This window comes from Castor canadensis, chromosome 11, assembly GCF_047511655.1.
Source record: "Castor canadensis chromosome 11, mCasCan1.hap1v2, whole genome shotgun sequence".
In the NCBI taxonomy this organism is placed as follows: Eukaryota; Metazoa; Chordata; class Mammalia; order Rodentia; family Castoridae; genus Castor; species Castor canadensis.
The window spans coordinates 96110349-96128391 of record NC_133396.1 but is presented as its reverse complement, the minus strand read 5'-3'; the positions used below and the strand labels follow the sequence as shown (position 1 = coordinate 96128391).

General features: G+C 40.0%; 1 protein-coding gene across 2 annotated transcripts; it reads right to left on the bottom strand.

Annotated features, from left to right (window-relative positions):
* Nucleotides 1-226: 226 nt before the first annotated feature.
* On the bottom strand, nucleotides 227-18043 carry Aldh9a1 (aldehyde dehydrogenase 9 family member A1). Of its 2 annotated transcripts, none has more exons than XM_020175007.2 (11): nucleotides 17809-18043; nucleotides 15836-15981; nucleotides 13834-13963; nucleotides 12974-13108; nucleotides 11423-11619; nucleotides 10529-10669; nucleotides 7446-7634; nucleotides 7131-7218; nucleotides 4191-4332; nucleotides 2527-2639; nucleotides 227-981 (listed from the first exon to the last, which is right to left on the bottom strand). In XM_020175007.2, the coding sequence occupies exons 1-11, from the start codon at nucleotides 17984-17986 to the stop codon at nucleotides 887-889; spliced, it is 1554 nt and encodes a 517-aa protein (XP_020030596.1). In that variant the 5' UTR covers nucleotides 17987-18043; the 3' UTR covers nucleotides 227-886. The 2 variants fall into 2 exon arrangements, with proteins under 2 accessions (XP_020030596.1, XP_073903707.1); XM_074047606.1 differs by having other exon boundaries at nucleotides 17897-18024.

Here is an 18043-nt window from a genome sequence, read left to right as displayed (position 1 = left end):
AGGGCAGGGTTAGGCATCACCACAGCAACCTGAGGAGTCAGATGGTGTGATGGTTTCTCAGGACAGGCAATAGTTATACAATGGGGAACACTGGGGAGTCATAAAAAGTTCTTTACAGCAACTCAACCTGCTTTTGTACTTACCGAAAAGATCAGATTTCCTTGCCTTGTGCCTTTATTCTGTTCTACTACAGCTTTAAGATGTGTTGAGTTTCAAAACAAGAAAGTAAAAGGATTAACAGTATGATTTATTTTAATTTCACTATACAATATTAGCATACATACAATTTGTGCACTTAAAAGTTATCCTTTTTGATGCAAGAGAGAGCAAGTTGGGAGAGAAAAGAAAAAACAGGAGAGTAAGTTGTAGTTTAAGGAACAGAGATAACTTTTCCCTGTGGGAGGAATGAAAACAAAGTGCTTTCTATGCAAGATTATTATGCACAAAATCTGACCCCATCTATCTTCTAATTCCCTCTATATCCGCATCATCAGCTTTCTCAATGGAATGACAAAGCTTTAAAATGTCAACGAACAGAAATCCTATCTACTAATTCTACCAGGAACCTACAAAAGTTGTTCTTTAAAATAAGCTAACAAATTAACATTGTCAGTGGGTCAAATGTGTGGAAGACATTGAATTCTGGCCTGCCTATTCTCTAGAGGTGTGTTGCTAGCTTTTAAGATTTCACAGAAATTGGCTTTGAGAAAAATCATTTCTTGATTACTGTCTGAAAGGCACTTATGCACAATTTCAATTAAGAAGGTGACTGAAAGATGAAGAACAACACTGTATCATTCTCTTATCCTAAATGGCCTGTCTGTCAAGAGAGCCGATTCTTATTATTCCACAGCTTGGCCACGTGGACAGGCTTCACTGTGGGTTTTCAAAAAACAGACTCCACGTCACCCATCTCCACACACACAGTCTTCAGCTGTGAATAATACTCAATTGTTACACGGCCATTCTCTCTGCCAAATCCTGCAAGGAAGAGAAAGCATCAGGATGAGCCGTTACTGTAATTGTCAGAGAAGTCTAACACTGCTTCTAAGATAGGCACTGCACGTCAGTGCAGGAGAAGAACACAGAACCATAACAACTGGAGATCAAGTCCTCAATCTATGTGCTATCTGTGGAGCTAAGGACACAAAGTATGTCTTTGGGATAAGGACAGGAAAATACATGCCCTCATTTCTTACCGATATGAACTTTAGCTTCTGGTTGTCTACTGTTCTGGGTGTAAACATCTGAAAAACACTGGCTTTTTTTTTCTTAAGAAACATGTTAAAATCGTCAAAAGCAATCTCTACAACAGTCAACCTGATGGCCTTAAAAGGGGGTACTAATTTCAAACTTAACTCTATGTAACAGGTTTATTAACCTTCCATACTAAATCTGTAAGAATAACATATTTACACTTTGCTCACTCATATGGGAAGGATCCACCATAGATTCCTGATTACTCAGAGTCACAGACACTACCCAACACCTAGTGGATAGGGTTGTTGTGTTATAAGGACATTATCCCACGCTTGGTCTTTCTTGTGCTCCCTGGCCCAGACTTAAGGTAGGTAAACCAGATCCTCCAAAATGCATGCTTCTGTGTGGCACTGTTCAAAAGATGACATACACAAAGGTCCTGGCAAAATCTAGCCCTGTCTTTTGTTCCTTTCCAAGTCCTCTGAGCACACAGCAGGCAGAACCAGGCACGCTTTGCAGATGTAGCCATCTCTCTCATAGGCATGCTTGGCCCAAAGGGAATGAAAAACAGGCTCAGGGCCCCGAAAGACCTAATCAATACAACTGTTGTCTGTGCTGAGGCTTATGCATTCATAAAATGGCACCTTGGTTTCCACTTGTGTTTGTGCCTGTATGTACAACTTCCCTGAGTACCCCCACAGGGATGAAGGTGACTAATAGAATAGGATTAGGGAACACCAGAATAATACTAAGTACCAAGTAAGACTGTCAAATTAACACCCATCATCTCATCAGGGCTTACATACTTGCCAATACTATGAAGGCCATAAATATTTGCCAAAGATGAGGGGTCTCTGACATAGCAGACTTACACATCTGTCATGCTGTGATAACACATGTCTAACTATGAAATGACTGAGCAGTGGCTCAGGGAAAACATTCCAATAGCTATCCAGTAGAATTACAATTAAATGTTAAATTAACAGGTTTTATTAACTTGGCCCAATAGAAAAAACAAATTCATAGAAGCTTTCTGGGACATTACTCTGAAGATACTTTACCTAAACTCTGAAACCTCTGGAGGAGGGTTTTATGCTTACAGCAACTACAGACTGTGAAGAAAAGGTAATTCTACCCACAAGAACATGGAACTTTCTGAAAATGTTTGGCCTCCATTCCAAGATACTAACATAGTGGGTGTGGGAGGACCAGGAATCGAAGCACTTCCCCAGGTGATTCTAATACACAGATGGCTTTAAGAACAATGGTGTAATATGACGGTATCCCTAGACATCTGGTTTGCTTTCACACTCCCCAGCTCCTCACCTGACTTTTTATATCCACCAAAGGGCAACTCCACTGGGCTGACATTGTAGTTATTAATGAAGCACATTCCAGCCTGAAGCTCAGCCACCACTCTGTGAGCCCGCTGGATGTCCCTATGAAGAAAAAAACTGTATTGGTTATTCAGTTTCAAAGCTACTATTTTCATACAAGTCAGATGGCTAGTTCTAAGGGTCCCAAAATTTGCCAAATTTTTGTTTCTTTAAAATGTTTAAAAACCTTCATCATGTGGACAAAACAGACACAGATTTAGGATTTAGTCTCAACCAAAAGGCATCTATAAAACAATTCAACAGAGGGGAAGTTCTTTTCAACAAATGGCATAAGAACAACTATATACCTACATGCAAAAGGATGGATTCTTTTCTTATACCTTACATAAAAATTCACCCACACGGATCACATACTTAAAATGTACATTGAAAACTATAAAACTCTTGGAAAGAAACTTAGGAATAAATCTTCATTAGCTTGGGCTAAACAAAGCCTCCTTAAATATAACACTAAAGGTCACAGACAAGAGAAAAAATATGGGCTAGAGGAGTGACTCAAGTCATAGAGTGCCTGCCTAGCAAGCGTGAGGCCCTGAGTTCAAGCCTCAGTACCACCAGAAGAAAAGGTAAGAAAAAATAGAGGATTCAGACTGTCAAAATTAAAATTTTGTGCTGCAAATAAGACTATCAATAAAGTGAAAAGAGGCCACGTGTGGTAGCTCAAGCCTATAATCCTAGCTTCTCAGGAAGCAGAGACCAAGAGGATAGAGGTTCAAGACCAGTCCAGGCAAAAGTTTGAGAGATCCCATCTCAATCAATGGCTGAGTGCAGTGGCATGCACCTGTATCCCAGAATAGGCAGAAAAACACAAACAGAAAGATACTGGGCCAGACCAGCCAAGGCATAAAGAAAGATCTATCTCAAAAATAAGCAATGCAAAAAGGGCTGGGGGATGGCTCAAGTGGTAAAGCACCTGCCTAGCAAGCACAAGGCCCTGAATTCAACCCCCAGTATCTCTCTTTCCCTCTCTCTCTCTCTCTTTCTCTGTTTCCCTCTCACACACACACACACACACACACACACGCACAAAGTGCAAAGAAAATCCACAGAAACAATGTAAATCAAAACTATAATGAAATACCACTTCATACACAGGAGGGCTAAAGTCAAAAAGACACACAATACCAAGGGCTAGCAAGGATGTGGAGAAACTTGAACCTGCAGACATTATTAGTGGGATTAATTACAGGTTAATTAGTACCTCAAAAAGTTAATCGTGAAGTTAACATACGATCCTGCAATTTCATTCCCAGATATACACCCAAAAGAAATGACAATATATGTCCACACAAAAAATTTATGTCCATTCAAATCAGAATGTTCTTCCCATGATTATTCAGAGTAGCCCAAAAAGTAGAAAAACCTAACAGGTGTCCATCAACAGATGAATTGATAAAACAAAGGGTAAACTGGGTATATAATCCCAGCACTCAGAAGAAGAAGAGGCCTTGGGTTTGATCCCAGGGACCACAAAAAAGAAAAAATAAATAAATAAGCTAAAGCAAACAGAAAATGCTGATGACTCCAGTGAGGGCAAACTGGTGAGGAATAAGATCAATTACAAAGCTGCTTTGGGTGAACTTCTCCACCTACCTGGTAAAGACACCAGCTGCTAGTCCAAAAGTGGTATCATTGGCCCTTTCCAGAACCTCAGCTTCACTGTCAAATGACAAAACAGACATAACTGGTCCAAAGATCTCTTCTTTCACACAGGTCATGTCATCTCTGCAATTAGCTGCAAACATTTATAATAAAACTAAATGTTAGTGAGGGAGTATTACCTCAGACACCAAAAATGTCTTATTCACAGTAAACACTGAAATACAAAGCTTTAGAAAAAATTCAATATGACATTGCCACAGTGGATTTAAATTGGAATACTCTTTCTGCCTGGCAATTTAATAATATCTATTAAAAAGTCATAGCTTTTGTGTAATTCCAAATCTACTTTTTAGAATTCATCCTAAGGGCCAGGTGCCAATGGTTCAGTGTCTCACGCTTATAAGTCTAGCTACTCAGGAGGCTGAGATCAGAAGGATTGCAGATCAAGACCAGCCCAAGGCAAATAGGTCACAAAACCCCATCTCCAAAATAACCACAGCAAAATGAACTCAAGATATAGCTCAAATGGTAGTACCTGCTTTTGCAAGCACAAAGACCTGAATTCAAACCCCAGACCCACCAAAAAAAAGAGTTCATCCTAAAACTTCTAAAGTAAGTTTTTGAGGAAAAACAGTAATTAAGTGCTCATTATAAACTATTCACTGAAAATGATACAAAATTATATACTATCATCCAAATGTCTATTAAAATGTTACATATATAATTACTTTCATTATAACTTTTTCATATTTTCTTAATGATTCTGTGATAGGATTAGAATTAGACACAATGTTATAAAAATCCAATATAAAAAACAAATTCAGAAACAAATGAGGGCATTCACTTTTTTAAAAAATACAGTTTCTTTAAACAGCTAATTTCCTTAAACGATCTGGTTCACCTGACATTTTAAATATGCATCTAAACAAACTCATATAGTCAGAGGTATGGTACTGACCCCAGTGATTTTCCAAAGGGGATGTGCACTTGTCTGCACTGTGCCAAAGAACAGCGTATCTCAATTTTACATAGTAAGATTTACGTTGTGTTCTAATTCTTTGAAAACTAGTTATCTACAAATGATTTTTAGGGAAACCCCTAGCGAGGATATTTAACTACTCGAAACAATTCATTACCCAAGAGTCTCAGAAAGTATTTTATCATCTGATACAGGCTGATAACACAATGTGGCTTCCTGGGTAGCGAGTTCTATGTTGTGGAGTCAAATGAGATGAGGGTATTAAAATAGGAATGGCTGACATGCAGGAACAGGAAAGGTCCCTGCCTGACTCACTAGATGTCAGTCCCCAAATTTTAAGTAAATTAACCTAAGGAGTAAGATTGGGTTATTCCCAAACTTTAATGTGCATAAAGATAACTGTGGGTTTATTAAAATAAAGACCTCTAGGCCCTGCCTGGGGAGTGACACTCAGAGGTCCAGGGCAGGGACTGAAAATCCACCTTTGTACCACGTTTTCCAAGTGACATTGATGCACCAGTCCACAGCCAGGTGTTCAGAATCACAAGAATAAAGCTAAGAGTCAGTGTTCTCTTCTTTGCCTGGGTTCATAGCTTGTTTAAAAGTAGCTTTTTTTTCTAATTGTAAAATATATGTTCTCTATAGGAAATCTATAATAAGAAACGCACAAAGTACAACAAAATCACACAGAGAAATCTGCTATTGAGATGGCATTATGCTGGAGGTGTGGCTCAAATTGTGGAGTGCATGCCTAACAAGTATGAGGTCCTGAATTCAAACCCCAGTACCACAAAAAAAAAAAAAAACCAACGAGATAGCATTGGGATGCATACAGCATTCCTTTTGCCTGTGCACATATCTGGTTTTTAGTAAGTTTGCAATAATGTCATACACACTATTACATAACCTATAAATTTTATTTAATAATGTACATTATAAGCTTTTTCTACCCATTAAATATTTATTTAATAACTGTAAGATAACCATGGCATGGGTGTTAAGTTCATAGCTTTTAACATCAGTGGAGCTCTCACGGACTCAGAGCCTGAGTGCTTGCTAGTCAAGACCTCTATCACTGAAGCCATCACCCCAATCCTTCTTTTTGCTTTTGGTTTGTTTTGCACATAGGGTCTCATGATAACCTTGCCCCCAGGGTGGCCTAGAACCTCCTGTGTCTACCTCCTAAGTAGCTGGGATTACAGGCTTGAGCCACACCATGCCTGGCAAGAGTTAAAGGTCAAAGAAGATAAACATTAAACTGCATCAAATGTCAAGTGCTGAAAGCTGATACCACTACTGCAGTTGATCAGATAAGGAATGAGGAATTATATAACATAATTCAACCTAAATGATTGTTTAAAGTGTACAAAAGTAATAATATTTTATAAGGAGTACTAACATGCATTGTAAATGACAGGAAAAAATGTGAGACTGATAAAAATCAATGTTTAGAACAGCAGTTACCTCTGAGGCAGGAGGGAAGTAAGTGGGATTGACCATACATACTTGATTGTCCAAAGCAGATTTTTCAGATTGAAAGGAGGTATTACAAATTATTAAATTACATAATCTTTTAAAATATTAGCATGACATCTGACAAATTGGTTTTATTATATTGATGCCCTATAGTTCAAATGAAAAACATTCTTTATTGTGGAATTAAATTCATTATCCTACTTTTTACCAAACATGTACTCCCACCTTTTTATCATTTTCATTTTTTCTGAGCTCCTTGCTTTTAGAACAACAGGTGCTGTCCCAGGTAAACTAATACCTTCAGTTCCCCTGGAGGAGCGCACCCAGGGAGTTTCAGAGGTGATGTGGCACCTCTACTTCTGGCATGTGCTTTGCCAACCCTTGGTTTATACCATGCACACGTTTTATAAATATTCATTTCTATCAATTTAATATTTGATTCAAACCACCTAAAAGCAAACAAGAAAAAGACATACTTAATACACAAGGCCTCATGTAATAGCCATCTTTTAATTTGGGATCCTCAGGTACAAACAGATCTCCACCACATAAGACCTTAGCACCCTGACAAAAAAGAAGAAAAAAGAATGTATCTTCTGTCTTAAACATGCAAGCCCAATACACATTCTTGAAAGTTTAAACGTATCCTAGACAAATGCAAGACAGTACCTATTCTCTTACTGCAAGGAAAAGCACAACACTGCTCCGAGACTAACAGCCAACACGGAAAGGGGCAAGTAGCCTTAATATAACCCTCCTTCCAACCCCTCCTGCCTCCACTTATGTCTCACCTGCTCCTTTGCCAGTTTAACAAACCCAAGGACTCGCTCCAGGTGTGGTCGGTTGATGAGCGGACCCATCCTTGTGTCTTTCAGAAGGGGATCTCCAATTTTTATCTTTTGGGTCTGTTTCACCACTTCTTCTGTAAATTTTTCAAGGATTTCCTTTTGCACAAATACTCTTGTGCCATTACAGCAAACCTAAAGGACAGACATAAGACACAAATTTGCATAAGGAGGGAAAGGGAAAAAGAAAAAGAAGGGAATCAGTTTGATAAAAAGTATATTATATGCATATGTGGAAATATCCCAATGAAACCCCTTTGTACGATTAATATATACTAGTAAAAACAACAGGGAAAAAGGAAAATAATCTAACACCTTTAAACTTAGAAAATGCATGACACCTTTTTAAAAGGATGTTTTATTTCTTTTTTGGCAGTACCAGAGTTTGAACTCAGTACTGTGCACTTGCTAAGCTGGCACTCTAAAGCGTGAGCCACCACTTTCAGTCCCCCAAGTAACTTTTGAGCACAGACAGCACTTTGACTATATCTCTAGGCTAAAGACAAAAAGAACTGTGAAATATTCTGAACTTTAATTAAGAGCTTTATTTTTCACAGTGGCATGGATTCACAATTCCATTATACAAGTCTGATCCTACTATGGGTGTATTCTAGGACTGAACAATTAATGTGATATGCACAATAGGAGCCCAATTTATGTCAGAAAAGGAAGTTTCAAATACAGACCAGGAGAAGGATAAACAGGGAGGCTCAACTGAACCTTGTGGTGTTAGACTATAACTGGAAATATCTGCATGAACTTGTGGTTATTAATACAGACAAATACAGGAAAAGGCATGTGCAGCCATAGATATAAATATGGATTTCCTAGCACTGGCTCCGAGAGGGTCCAGAAGTACCGATAACCAATAGAAATCAAGATCATCCCCCTGGCACTCAGATCTTCGTTTCTTTTAATTTTTTTTTTTTTTTTGGTGGGACTGGGATGGGACCTAGAGCATCATGCACACACATGCTAGGCAAGTGCTCTACACTGGGCTACATCCCCAATCCAAAATCTTGGTTTCCAAATATTATTTACTACTCAGTGAAACCAGGGATCCCTAGACAAATGACTGATTCTTAGTCAAGGAAAGAATAAGTAGAATCTACAACACCTTGCTGTGTCAAAAAAATAAAGAAATGCTCTAAGAAAGAGATATATTAAAAGGTCATACCCAGGTGCTGGTGGCTCACAGCTGTAACCCTAATTACTCAGGAGGCAGAAATCAGGAGGATCAAGGTTTAAAGCCAGCCCCAAGGAAATAGTTTGAGAGACCCTATCTCCAAAAAAACCCATCACAAAAAAAAGGGCTGGAGGAGTGGCTCAAGCATTAAGAGCGCCTGCCTTAATGTTTAAGGCAAGTGTGAAGCCCTGAGTTCAAACTTCAGTGCCATCAAAAAAAAAAAAAGGGCTCCCACTAGCCATTATTTGAGCATCAAAATAAATAACATGGACTTGAGGAGTGGCTCAAGTGGTAAAGAACTTGCATTGCAAGCGCAAAGCCCTGAATTCAAACCCCAGTACTGCCCAAAACAAACAAATATATAATTAATATCAATGGATTATAACCAACAGAATGAAATACAGATGTATGAGTAAGTGAATGAAAAGTAGAAGGGAACGCTCCTTTTACAATAGAAGGGAAGCTGATACACACACAAGGAATTGGAAAATCACCATTTGTCAACCACAGTAATAAAAACAGATTTCAACAAGAATCATCAGTGAGAAGGAAAAAAACCACTGGGTGAAATTTGATGAAGAAGAGAATAATCTTAAAATACCTCCTTGAAGATACTTATTAAGCACAAAAGAAAAAGAAACAGTAACTTCACAGTGAAGACCCAAGTTAAACAAGTGAACAAAGTTAAATCACCATGAAGGAGAGTAGTGAATATAGTATTTTTTTTTTTTGGTCAAAAATACACAACAGGAATCTAATGAACAGAAAATACCATGGGCTGGCACATGGCTCAAGTGGCAGGGTGCCTGCCTAGCAAACATGAGGCCTTGAGTTTAAATCCCAATACCACCAAAAAAAAAATAAACAACAGGAAACATCAGACAGACCCAAAATGAGGAACGTTCAATAAAGTCAATGGCCTATACTGATCAAAAGTATCAAACTCCTTCCTGAATGATAGTAACTAAATAACTACTTTCAACGAAGGGAAATCAAAACCAGGATGACTAATAGCTGGACATAGTAGTGCATGCCTATAATCCCAGCACTCAGGAGATAGAGACAGGAGAATCCCTGGCATTCAAGGCCAACCTGGGCTACAGATCCTGCCTCAAAAAACATCAAGTAACTAAATAAATAAAAGACACAACTAGTAGTGCTAATTATCCTGATATGACCATTACACATCATACACATGTATCACATATCATACTATCCCCTATAAGGATGTACAATTTTTAAAAATAATAAGCTTCATATGAAAAAAGTAACATAACTAAATACAGTACATTATCTTCAACTGGAATTTTTTTTTTGGCAGTGCTACAAATCAAACCCTAAGCCTTGCATATGCTAGGCAAGAGCTCTATCAGTGAGCCACAGCCCCAGCCTCTTCAACTGGATCTTGTACAGGGAAAGAAAAGTGTTTTCTTTTGCTAAGAGTACTTAGTCAAATGGCAAAATTTGAATAAGGAATACAGATTCAGTAACAGTCCTACATTGATGTTAATTCACTAATTTTCCTAAGTGTACTGTGCTTATGTGAAAGAACGCACTTCTTTTTAGCAACACTGAAGTATTTGGAGGGTAAGGCCTTATGTCTACAACTCACTCTCAGAATAACTTAATATGTAGAGACAGATAAAGGGAATGATAAAGTAAATGTGTTAATATCTTAAAACATTAGAGGAATCTGGTTCAAGGGTACGTGGGAAATCTTTGTACCATTTGTGCAATTATCCTGTAAGCTTTAATTTAATTTCACAACAGAAAACTGCAGCACATGCTGTTAGATGAAGGGGTAGACACTCCTTCGAAACTTCGTCCAGGGACAGGTCTGTACCTGGCCTTGTGTGAGGAAGTTGGCCATCAGTGCCCCCTTCACAGCATTCTCCATATTGCAGTCTGAGAAGATGATGAGAGGAGATTTGCCCCCAAGTTCCAAGGTAACAGGTTTGATTCCTTTAGCTGACAACTCCATGATCTTTCAGAACAAACAAAAATTCAGAAGTTCAACACAGGTTAGATTACATGCTAGGTCAACTAAACCTAAAACCACAGAGACATCTTCAACTGTGTATGACAGGTAGCCTTATTCTCATCAATACACTGTGCCCTTCATCTATTTAAAATATTATTTTCTAGTTGGGAAGCACAAAGCCCTAAGTATGGCCACAAATAACAGTAAAAAAGTGTATATATACATGTGTGTATATACATATATATATATATATATATATATGCATATATATGTATATGTATGTATTCTTTTCTAGAAAACTGAACAGAATCCATTGAACTGCACTTCAAATTCTGAAAAGGAAGTTCATTTAAAACTTAGTGGCAAATCCCAGGACTCTCACAGCCAGGAATTCCTTTTGTGTTACTGTATTTAGGGCTGACGGAGCTCAGGACACAAATTCAGGTCAAAATATGAATCTGAGAAAAAACCTTCTTTCTATGCAGTCCCCTGTCCCCTCAGACACATCATCTCCTCAGACAGCGGAGGGGACCTCCACCCCACTCAGCCCAACAAAGACCACTCCATACATACTTCATAATCCCCCCTTCACACTTTCACAGGAAACATCAGACCTTAGCCCAGAAAAATTCCCACCCCATTCCCAGTATAAGCTAGGTAAAATACAAAGAAAAGTCCCCAAAATCTACACTGGACAGGACTGGCTTTGCCAGATCTGGAACCATTTGTATTAACCAGCACTGGTTTCATCTGCACCTTCACGCCAGTGGGCACACTTCCAGTGAAGGAGACCTTGGCCACATCAGGATGCTGACACAGAAACTGGCCCGTGGCGGCCCCACCTTGCACCACGTTGAAAAGTCCAGGAGGCACACCAGCCTCGGTGTAGATTTCAGCCAGGAGTAAAACAGAAACAGGTGTGAAGGGAGAAGGTTTGAAGATCATGGCATTACCTGCACAAACCCAAGACACAAACACTTAAGACTGGTGATCCTTTGAGGACAATCAAGGAGAATTCCAATTGTTGCCTATTCTCCTATCAAATTCTAGACCAAAAATTTATTAATAATAGACATTTCTTGACCTTCCCCTCTTATTTCTCTCACTAAACAGACCCCAAATCATGTATCTGGCCAGCCTCAAACAGTAATTCCTCACTTGCATATCTAGGCCTCTTCATACATGTTATCTCACTTAACACTTACAACAACAGTTCGAAGTGGGTATTAGTCCCATTTTATAAAAGCTGAAATTGAATACCGGAAGTGTTCGTTTGATTAGGGTTCCCAAAGCTAATGCCATTCCTCTGACATCATTTCTCCTCTATCACACTGTCTTTCAAACAGGAATATGCTAAAACAATACACACAATGGTAACAGGACAAAAGCCACTTTTCAGTGTGATGTTCTAACTTGTAACATTTTTTGAACATGTGTCTTCTTCTAAGATATACTGTCTTTTTCCCCCTACAGATTCTTCTTCTTTTAGAAGTGCTGAGGTTTGAGCTCAGGGCCTTGTGCTCGGTAGACAAGCACTGTACCCTTGAGTACCTTTTTGATTTCGTTATTTTTCAAATAGGGTCCTGTGTTTATGCTCAGGCCAGCTTAATCCTCTTATTTACACTTCCAACACAACTGGGATGATAGATACACACCACTACACCCAGCTTTTTATTGGTTGAGATGGGGAATCTTGCAAACTTTTTGCCAGGGAGGGCCTCAACCCTCAATCCGCCTGATCTCTGCCTCCCAAGTAGCTAGGATTATAGGTACAAGCCACTGTGCCCAACTCAGATTCTTCTTTCTAAACAGTATAAGGGGGGCTGGGGATTTAGCTCAGTGGAAGAGCGCTTGCCTGGCAAGTGCAAGGCCCTGAGTTCTGTCCCCAGCACTGAAAAAAAAGGAAAAAATAAACAGTATAAGGAAGCCAGTCAAAGTGCTCTGATGGTAGCCCTCTTTTTTATCATTTCTCTGAAGAGAGCAATGAAGAAGGGAGTTTAACTTCTACTCCTTCACATTCCTAAAGGCTAGAAATTCTTTCCCAAAAAGAACAAATCTAATTTAACTTAACAGGAAAAATTAAGCTGCTTCCTCTCCAAGCACAAAAATAAATTTAAAAAATGAGAGTATCACTGTGCTCCAGTGGCTCACGCCTATAATCCTAGCTACTCAGGAGACAGAGATCAGGAGGATGGGGGTTCAAAGTCAGCCCAGGCAGATAGTCATCACTAAAAAGGGCTGGTGGAGTGGCTCAAGGTGTAGGCCTTGAGTTTAAGAGTTCACAGTGAAGGAATAATTTATTCTTACCACAGGCCAAAGCTGGAGCCGACTTCCAACAGGCAATCTGGAAGGGGTAGTTCCATGCTCCTATCCCCACACAAACCCCAAGTGGTTCTCGTCTGCTATAACCAAAGGATCCACCTTGGAGCTGGATGTGCTCACCTAAGAGGAACACAGAAGATAAAGAATACAGCTTGCTAGGGTGTGGAGGCACACACCTGTAATTCCAGCATTGCAGGCAGAGTTGGAAGGATCTCAAGTCCAAGGGCAGCCTGAAGTACAAAGTGATACCTTGTCTCCAGCAAACAACAACAAAAAGAATAATACAGGTCCATGTTCCGCATGATTTCACCATCATATATTCATCCTACTTAATTTAATTCCCTAAAAATTTCCTGAGCCTCTATTGGATAACTAAGATAGAAAAAAAAAAATGGAAATGAGGGGAAGACTCAGAAGCAAAGGGAGTCTGAGGACTCTGAAATGTTGGACTTCTGGTACAGCAGGGCCCTACCAACCATCCAAAGTGAATTGCTGTAAACTTTAAACTGCCAAAGAGTCTTTTGCTAAGGAGATAAAACAGGCAAATATGACAAGCGACTCTTATGAGAACTGGTTTTTTAGCAACCATTTGAAAAACATGTATATGCTAGGTACTTTGCATGCAGAAAAAAGGATTTTAATCCTTAAAACACTTCAAGAAAACAGGGATCATTATCTCCAGCTTAGATAAGGAAAGATAATTACTGGACCACTGACACAGAAAGCTATGAACCCTAGATTTTAACTCAGACTTGTCTTAATTCCAACATCTTCACTGTTCACCATAAAGCTCTTTACTTCTGCCCTCATGTCAGATAATCACAGAGTGCCAGGCAAGGGCTTACCAGCCATGGATCCAGCCAAGCCTGCATAGTACTCCAGGTTCTGCCAGCAACTATCAATGTCCAAGTGGGCCTCAAAAATGGACTTGCCATTGTTGATAGTCTCCACAGTGGCAATTTCATCCTTCCGCTCCTGTGGGTAAAACAGAAGACTAGATTTAATTGATTACAATATGCCTTAATATACACAATGTTCAAATAGAAGACAATGCTCAATTTCTAAAAACAGAGAGCTATCTCTATTAAATGAAAAGAAAAATGGCAGTGTTGCATTTGGAATGCTAAAAGCTGAATGCTTGAGAGCAGATCTGTTCTTCCTTTCAAGTTAACTGAGAAACATTTAAGATCACAAACTCATTTCAACATCGGTTAGAAAAAGAACATTTTAAGAAATACTATGTGTCATCCCAAGCTACACAGTAGGCTGAGATTGGAAAGATCACTGTTCTAAGCCAGACTGGGCAAAAACAGTTTGCAAGACCTCATCCCAAAGGATGATACCTGTCATCATAGTGATAGTGGGAAGCCTACAAAGAGGAAGACGATGGAACAGGCCACCTTGGGCAAAAAGTGAGACCCTATCTCCATGCTGAGGGCATGGCTCAAGTGGTACAGCCTATCTAGCAAGCTTGAAGCCTTATGTTCAAACCCCAGTCCTGCCAAAAAAAGAAATGTTATGTTTATAAATACATATATACATTTGAGCATATATAATAAGGAAGAATGATCCTTAGGAAAATTATATGTATAAAGGAAAAGAATGTGAGAGTAGATTTAAGAGTAAAAAAATATATTAAATATTTAGGACTAATAAAAATAATTTCATAATGATAAAGGGACTTTGTTTTTTTTTTCTTTTTGGTGGTACTGGGATTTGAACTCAAGGCTTCAAGCTTGAAAGCAGGTGCTCTACCATTTGAGCCACACCTCCCGTCCATTTTGCTCTGGTTATTTGGAGTTGGTGGGAGGGGGGTCTCTCAAACTATTTGCCAGGGCTGATCTGGAACTGCAATCCTCCTCCTGATCTCTGCCTCCCATGTAGCTATGATTACAGGCATGAGCCTCTGGCACTCAAGTGTTTTATTGGTTTTTTGAGACTGGGTCTATGTCACTCCAGCTGGTCTTGCACTCATGATCCTTCTACCGCCCCTTCCTAAGTGCTGGGATTAGAGGCATGTGCTACCTCGCCTGGTATGAGCCAGTTCTTAAGAAGACATGACAACCCCATATGCTAATGCACTAGGAAAAAAATGATGGACAAATTAAGATAATTATCAACTTACAATGATGCAGCCTACGGTGAGAATAAGAAACACCTCACTCTCATGCATCACCCTGTGGGGAGCAGAGCTCGGAAAACCACTGCTGAAATACTGGTCAGCTGCTGCATTTTGCTGTAATAAGCCACCTTTTTCTCTAGACCAAAAGCCTCATGTGTTCTGTCAGAATACGTGTGTCCATGTGCATATGTGTGTATGCCTGTGCATACAGGAAAACGTATGTATATGTTTTAATAAAAATGTATACTAATAAAGTTGGGTGTGGTGGTGTGCACCTGTCATCCCAGCCACTCCAGAGGTCACAGGTAGGAGGATCACAATCTAGGCCAGATCCAGGCAAAAATGAGAGACCCCATCTAAAAAATAACTTAAAGCAAAAAAGGGCTGGGGACATGACTCAAATGGCATAGCACCTGCTTAACAAGCTTAAGGCCCTGAGTTCAGACCCCAGTACTGCCAAAAAAAAAACAAGCTATAAAGAGTTCAGTTCATTATAATTCAAAACAAATAAAGCAAAGAAAACCTGCCAAGGGAAATATCCATGAGCCAAGAACCTGATGGGAATTACTGAATGAAAGCCTGTTTCACATTCAAAGGTGGGTATGTGGGAATGTTTTCAGTTTCATAAAAATGTCATAACCTAATGCTGCATAAAAATCTAAATACAAAACACCCTCAGAACAATGCAAGAGGAATTTTCCAGAAGGGACTGCATTAATACACACCCTTATAATCCTGGCAGCCTCCAAGAGGATTCGGGAACGTTCCATGCCAGATTTTTTACTCCATATTTTAAAGGCAGCCTTTGCACTTTCAACAGCCAAATTTACTTCCTTTTCTCCCGAACACGTGAAAGTAGCTATCACACGGCCTGTAAAGGAAGAGTAAGAGTTGGTTTTATTTCAAATTGTTGCCACACATTTAAATAAATTATGTATTGACATTCTCTCATGGATCCTTTTCCTGTTTTTAAGTATGGTCTGATTTAAGTATAGCCACTGCTATACTATCAATTCTTTTTTTTTTTTTTTTTTTTTTTGTCAGTGACCCCTTTAGAGTCTGACAAAAGTTGCAAACCTTTCTCCAGGAAAAATGTACTTAGCCACAGCACAGAATGCAAGAGAGGTCATATCCTATCCTAAACTCACCACGGATTTGGATTAAGAACCCCTGCCCTCCTTTTTTTACAGTCCTCCTGAGTTTACTAACTTTTCATAAATCATTTTGCAATACTCCTTAATATTGTCTCTAAATCTTAGGGGTCTTTCAAAATCAAACTCTATTGGGTATGAATTCTGATTTTTAAACCCCTTATTTATATTGCAAGGTAAATTATACTACTAATACTTGATGAATATTGCTAATAAGCAGTGATATTAGAAAAAAATCCCTAAAAGAAATTCCTTTTCGAAATTTTTTTTTTTTTAAAAAAGCCTTTTCTTAATCCCTATCCCTATTCTGGGGCAAAATATGAAAAGATCAGTTTTTCTACACCGCTATCTCGAGGGCTATAAATAACACCAACTCCAGCAACAAAAATTCTTCAACCCAACAGTTCCTTTTCACAGGAATTCCCAGGACTGCTTTTTCCAGAGAAACTTCACAGACCTACAATTTATGTTACAAACTGAACTAATCATTGGTAAAAGTAATGAGAAGACTACACATAATTGTAGGTAACGAATTAAGGAGCAATTTTTCTTCCTTCTGTACCACCATGGGGATGAAGCAGAGTTCTGACAAGTCACTGCTCTGTGGCTTTGTGTGCATGGCCAATCCTAAATTCCCCAGTCCTTTAGCAATCCAGTTTCGGATGAGGGTTGTTTGTTTTGGCGGGATTGGGGTTTGAAACCAGGACTTAGTGCTTACAAAGCAAGAGCTCTGATGCTTGAGCCCTACTTCCGCCCTACAATCCAGTTTTATTGCTCTGACTTCTTTTACACATAACACATCTTCCTGCCCCAAATATTCCACAAAAGTCAGCAAAACAAACACAGAACAAAAAGCAAAAAACGAAACACCCTCTACCTCCTAAGCTTAGCACACAATTAAGCACTGCATAAAATAGGGTGAATAAACTGTGGAGATCTGATGAACAGCGTAATACTGTATCGTATATTTAAAACGCCTAATGATATTCAATTGTATATTTTTTCCGCACAGCATAGACCTTAAAAGTTCTCTCTACCCAAAAAATGGCAACTCTGCAGAGGTAACGGATGTGGTAATCACTTCGCAAAATACACATACATCACGTGGTACACTTCCACTTTTTGTCAATCGCATCTCAGTAAAGCTTGGGGAGGGGGTACACTAGACAAACGTGCGGGTCCCCCCTTCTCCAATTCTGGTGCACGTACAGAAATATCTTAACGCTGTAAAATGGGAGCCCAAGTTCGCCTTTGCCCCGCTCGACCCCCAGCACAAACGCTCCTCTCCGCCGCCTTCCGGGTCCTCGCGGAACTTGGACCTCTGCAGACAGCAGGCCTAGCTCTCAGAACTACCTTCGGACCACCATGTCCCGATCCCACCACGCATCTGCCAGGTTTGCCCCTCCTGATCCCCTCCCGCCCCCGGTGCACTCGCTCCGCAGACCGGCAATCCGCCTGCGCCCACGGCCCCTGTGCAGCGCCCCAAAGGCAGGGGCGGGGAGGCCCCCGCGCGTCCTCCAGTCGTCCGCCCAACTGCATCGGGTTACCGGTGGCCGGCTCGAACGCCTTCTCCGTGCCAGAGGAGTCCGCCGGCTCCACGCGGGCCCCGCCGCGGTAATTGAGCGGTTGTGATACCGTGAAAGTGCCAGTGCTCATAGCGGCGAGCCGAGCGGGAAAAGTGCGAAGAAGCGGAGAGAACGCAGCCACGCCAGCTTTCAGAAGCATCTGAGTCGGCCGCCGAGCCCCGCCCGAGTTAAAGGGCGGCGGGGAGGGGCCGTGGTC

Coding starts and splice junctions, on each gene's coding strand:
- Aldh9a1 (XM_020175007.2), bottom strand. CDS start 17,986: ATGCTTCTGAAAGCTGGCGTGGCTGCGTTCTCTCCGCTTCTTCGCACT. Junction 7,635..10,528: donor ACTTCCTCACACAAGGCCAG/GTACAGACCTGT, acceptor TCTGTCCTTTAG/GTTTGCTGTAATGGCACAAG. Junction 2,640..4,190: donor GCAGCTGGTGTCTTTACCAG/GTAGGTGGAGAA, acceptor TTTTCTTCATAG/GGACATCCAGCGGGCTCACA.